The 5,047-nt window shown below is 33.3% G+C and overlaps 1 protein-coding gene and 1 non-coding gene across 2 annotated transcripts; one reads left to right on the top strand and one right to left on the bottom strand.

Annotated features, from left to right (window-relative positions):
- The first annotated feature begins 241 nt into the window (after positions 1-241).
- On the top strand, positions 242-4,017 carry LOC113774075 (ABC transporter G family member 6-like). The gene is made up of 2 exons (XM_027318647.1): positions 242-1,099; positions 3,775-4,017. Exons 1-2 carry the CDS (start codon positions 242-244, stop codon positions 4,015-4,017), a joined length of 1,101 nt encoding a protein of 366 aa, XP_027174448.1.
- Positions 4,018-4,335: 318 nt separating this feature from the next.
- Positions 4,336-4,442, bottom strand: LOC113776548. Its single transcript, XR_003469035.1, has one exon. It is a non-coding gene; the product is annotated as a small nucleolar RNA R71 (small nucleolar RNA).
- Positions 4,443-5,047: the final 605 nt, after the last annotated feature.

Genomic DNA, 5,047 nt, shown 5'->3' with positions numbered 1-5,047 from the left:
ACCATCCTCAACAACGCTACAGGGAGTTGCCGCAAGGATTAAGGTAATCCTATAACCCTACTTTTAGTGCATCATACGTAAAATCTAGGGTGATTCCTGGATAGTTTTAGGGAAAATTTTTTATTTTTCCGCTGTATAGTGTCCCTAAAACCTAACAACTTCAACAGTCCCAAAATATGCTGGTCCATTTTGGACTGAAATCTCAGTGTTATCAAAACGATCATTCCTTAATTCCTTTCGCATGCCAGAGGTTTTCACTTGTCGATTTGGAGCAACCCCTATCACGGGAATCATTACGGCATCATTGTTCTGGCAACTTGATAATTCTCCCAGAGAATACCAAGAAAGGGTAACGTTCTTCGCATTTGTCACAATTGCAGACTATTACATTTGTAGTGATAGATTGGCAATTATACTTCAGGAGAGGAACATAATGCTGAGAGAAACAACTTACAATGTCTATAGACTATACTCCTATTGGCTCTCTGTCTCTGATGCACTAACCTGGCTTTCATCCTTGTTGCTCCTCTCAATCACATATTCCGTCACTACATTTTGGGCGCCTGGTCTAGAAGGAGGATTCACAGGGTTCTCCATCTATTTTGGAGTAATCTTGGCTTCATTTTGGGCTGGGAATTCATATATTCTTTTCCTCTCAGGATTGCTTCCTGATACCAGCCGTGCTTACATGATTATTGTCAAAACTTTGGGTTCCTTAGTTCTGTTCTGCGGAGTATACGTAACCCGCAATGAAATCCCACTCTACTGGATTCGGATCCACTACTTATCCCTCAAGAAATATACATACCATGCACTAATGCATAATGAATTCGATGATCCAACAAGATGTATTGTTACAGGAATTGAAGTTTTCGATGGAACTCCCTTTGTTGGTACGGAACCGGTTGGATTAAAAGAGCAGCTGTTGAGAGGCATAAGCCACGTTTTGGGCAAGAATATTACGAGCTGGACGTGCACGACGACTGGACCTGACCTATTGAAGCAGAGAGGGATGGCTGATATTGGACAATGGGAATGCTTTTGGATCACCAATGCTTGGGGAATTTTCTTTAGGATATTATACTTTCTTTGTTGTTTGGTAATAATAACAAGAGAAAGTAATTCACTCAGTCTTCTAGATTGGCCATTGTTTAGAAAATTGTTTAGTGTTGTAATGCATTTTCCAAACACCCTTTTATCTTAAATGTGTCACACCATGAAAATTGCTATACCTTTACTCCAGAAAATAATGTCCAAATTATCTTCACAATGAACGTGCCTTTGACTTGTTGATGGTTGGTTTTGACAATGAAAGTCCGGATTAGCCATTGTTTATTGAATTTCTTTTGGGGTAATGACACATTTTTGTTTGAGTCCCACATACATCGCATTATAAAATTTGCTACATTGTTATCCTCAAAAAATTTCAAATAATATTCAAATGGTACCCTTGAATTTTTACGTATAGATTGTTAGTTTTAAAACAGAAAAAGCTAAGGGTTCCACTTAATCATGAGACGGTATAATGTAATGTAATTCACCCATTCTTAAAAGGTAGCCATTAACCAAACCAATGAAGTTTTTACAAACGATTGGCCTTGCATGTGTTTGAATTAAGGAATAATTTTGAATACCTCCCCTATGGTTTGGGAAGACTTCATTTGGCTTCCCTAAGGTTTCAAATATTACATCCGGATAGTATCAGAAACCTCCCCTGGGGTTTCTCTTAATAGCACTTAAAACTCTTGATATTTTAAAAATATCACTTATCTCCTCCTAATAATTATAAAATGATTGGTTAAACCTCACTTCATACATAACATACATATCAAATAAATGGATCTCAAAAAATTAAAGAAAAAGAAACAAAAGTCACTTTCTTCTCTTCTCCAGTTCTCCAACATTCTGTCTTGTTTATTTTTTTGGATGACTATGCATTATTTTTTTTTTTGTAAATTATCATAAGCTGAACTTTGTTTATCTTTTTTTTTTGAGTGATTGTACTAGAGTGCAGTACAATTTGTTTGGTTATTTTAGTTATTTTTTATTGTGATTTAGTATGACTTAAAGGATTGGGTCATGGGTTGAGAAGAGGTTTGAAAAAAATAGGGTTCATTAAAAATTGGTTTTGATCATATAAAATTGAATTGTGCTAAAGTATTTCTTTACATTTATCATTTTTGTTTTTCCAATTTATACTCTTTGGAGCTATGACTTTGTGATTGGATGACAACACTTAATATTGATTTTTAGATGGTGGTTTTAAATGGAGTAAACAAAGTGGTTTAAGAGTATTTTCTTTTTGCTCAAGGTGCAAAAGGATAGTTTAGGATTTTTAAAAATTTTGTCATACAAATAGCAAAAGTAAGGGAGGTAAGTGAGATTTTTAAAATTTTAGTAGTACTAACTACTAAGTGACATTAAAGAAAATTTAAGAGACGCTTATGATATTATCACTATTACATCAACCTCATCTATTTTCACTTTTAATGTAACAATATCAATCCATGACCATAAAATATTCGTGTAAATTGCTAAAAAGTACATTCATTCCCAAATCACCCTTCAATGACTTATAAAGAAGGATACAACATAACTTTAAAAAAGTTCAAAATTCATAAAAGAAAACATGAGCGGCATTGATCTTGCGGATTACTTATGGGATTCTATAAAGAGTTCAGGATGTTTCAATGAAACCTTTGGGACAATTAATGTTTAAACCTTGATGATTGGAAATATTTAGGTAACAAGAATTTAAAACTACAAATTCAATTTTAAATACAGACTTGAATTTGCAAAACCAAAAAAAAGGAAGAGGAATATCTCCATTAGCAATTATAAAGTAGGCCACATTACCACACTTAACAACGTCTAAAATTGAACGTCTTAAATTGACGAGTAGATTTTGGGGCTTTTAAGTATTTATAACATGATAATTTAAATTTTTAATACTCTGAACAACTTTTCCATGTCGTTCTTTGATAGGGTGCAAAATTGTTATTCAATTTATAATTATTTTTCCCTTGATTTTAACCAAATATTATTTTAATTGATAAATTCTACTTATATTTGGTTAATTGTGCTAATTGTAGGGAATTATGTGGGACGTGATTTAAAGGAGCAATTTTTCAGTATTCTAAGAGTTACTTTGATGGTGACGCGTTCGGGGCCGGTTTCCAAATCCGAGTTGAATTCAAGGCAGTTTTTGGACTTAAAGAGACCCTCGTAGCGTGTCTATTGGTTAAAATTAGGCTTTTCTAATTACTCATTCAATTGAAAAATTAAACTTCTATGGTCGTACCTAGAGTTGTTTCCTGATTAGAGAAATAGTCAACGGTCATACCTTAACTATCGACAAAATAAAGAAGGGTTGGCTTTTATGTTAGAACTAATTTATCAATAAATAATTGAATTCATCCTTGCATCTATGATCGGTTTATGAACTTTATCTGATAGTTATTCCTCTGGCTAGAGTTTTGCTATTATTGATTCGATTTTATTTTATTTGTGTTATTTTGATTTTACTGAATTTAATTGGTTAATTCCAAATATCTCCAAAAGCCCTTTTTTTATCTCAGCTAGAAAAGAAATAAATTATCCCCAATCTCTCTGGATTCATCCCTAGCTATATACAAAAATTATATTTTTTCTTGAATAGGTATTTATTATTGTACAGGTTTAACACTTGTCAATTTTTGACGCCGTTGCCGGGAATTGGTGTTAGAATATTTGTTTCTTTTCTTATTTTATTTTATTTTCTAATCTTTTTGCTAGTTTATGCCTCATTCTTCTGGCAAAGGTGATTTAATCTTTGATCCCGAGGTTGAGAAGACTGCGCATAGGTTGCGAAAAGAAACTAGAATACGTATGAGAGAGCAGTCATCTACTGCGTCTCTAGGGCTCAATTTGGCTGTGAATTTGCTAAATTCTTCCAATGATTCTGAGCAAGAAGAAATTATTATGGCAAATAATAATTGGACTTTGGGGGAGTTGGCCGCTTCTGATTTAATTCAGTAGCCTTCGTGCATTACTTTCCCTGATTTTGCTAAAAATGTAACGTTTGAATTGAAACCAGGACTAATACACCTCCTCCCTAATTTTCATGGTTTGCCAAGTGAAGAACCCCTCAAGCACCTCCAGGGGTTCAATATGGTCTGCACAAGTATGAAGTCACCTGGTATCACTGAGGAGCAGATTAAGATGCAGGCATTCCCTTTTTCATTAAAAAGGGCTGCCAAAGACTGGTTCTACTACCTGCCTGTGAGAAGTATCACAACATGGACGGATATGAAAAGGAAATTTTTGGAGAAATACTTTCTTGCATCCCGGACTGCCAATCTATGAAAAGAAATCTGTGGTATTAAACAGAGACCCGAGGAATCTTTCTACGAATATTGGGAGAGATTCAAGAAATTATGTACCATCTGTCCTCAACATCAAATTAGTGAACAACTTCTCATCTAGCTGTAGACACCAAAATTTCATTTATCTAATTCAATTTATAATTATTATTCTTATTTTATCTTATTTTATTTTATTTTTTGATTAAATGATAGTTAGTGTTTATTTTTGCTTATTTTTATAAATTAGGTTCATAATTTTATTTTTAAGATATTTTGCATTAAAATTCTGAAAACGAAAAATTTTCACAAAAATATGTTTTAATCATCTTAGATTCGATTTCTTTAAAATAAATAAAATTTTTGCAATGCAATTTCAATTAGGAATTAGCTTTTTCTTTGTTTACATAAATTGATTTTTGAAAAAATATAATAAATAAATAAAAATAAGAAGATAGGTGGGGGGCTTGCATGTTGGACAAGTGTGCTAAAGGAGCATTAAATAAGTGTGTTAGGGGAATAATGGACAAGTGTTTCTTTGTTCCTTTAACACCACAACATCTAGATGATAGGTGGCTAGGGACACTTGGAAGCCTAGGAAAAATTGAAAAAAAAACAAAACAAAAGGAAAAGGAAAACCACGGACAAAGGCAAGGGACAATCAGCAAGGGTCTAGAAGAAAAGAAAAAAGGTTTTCGGAGGGGTTG

The sequence above is a fragment of the Coffea eugenioides genome, chromosome 6, assembly GCF_003713205.1.
Source record: "Coffea eugenioides isolate CCC68of chromosome 6, Ceug_1.0, whole genome shotgun sequence".
Lineage (NCBI taxonomy): Eukaryota > Viridiplantae > Streptophyta > Magnoliopsida > Gentianales > Rubiaceae > Coffea > Coffea eugenioides.
Note: the sequence above shows the minus strand (reverse complement) of the source record. Positions and strands in the feature narration are given on the sequence as shown.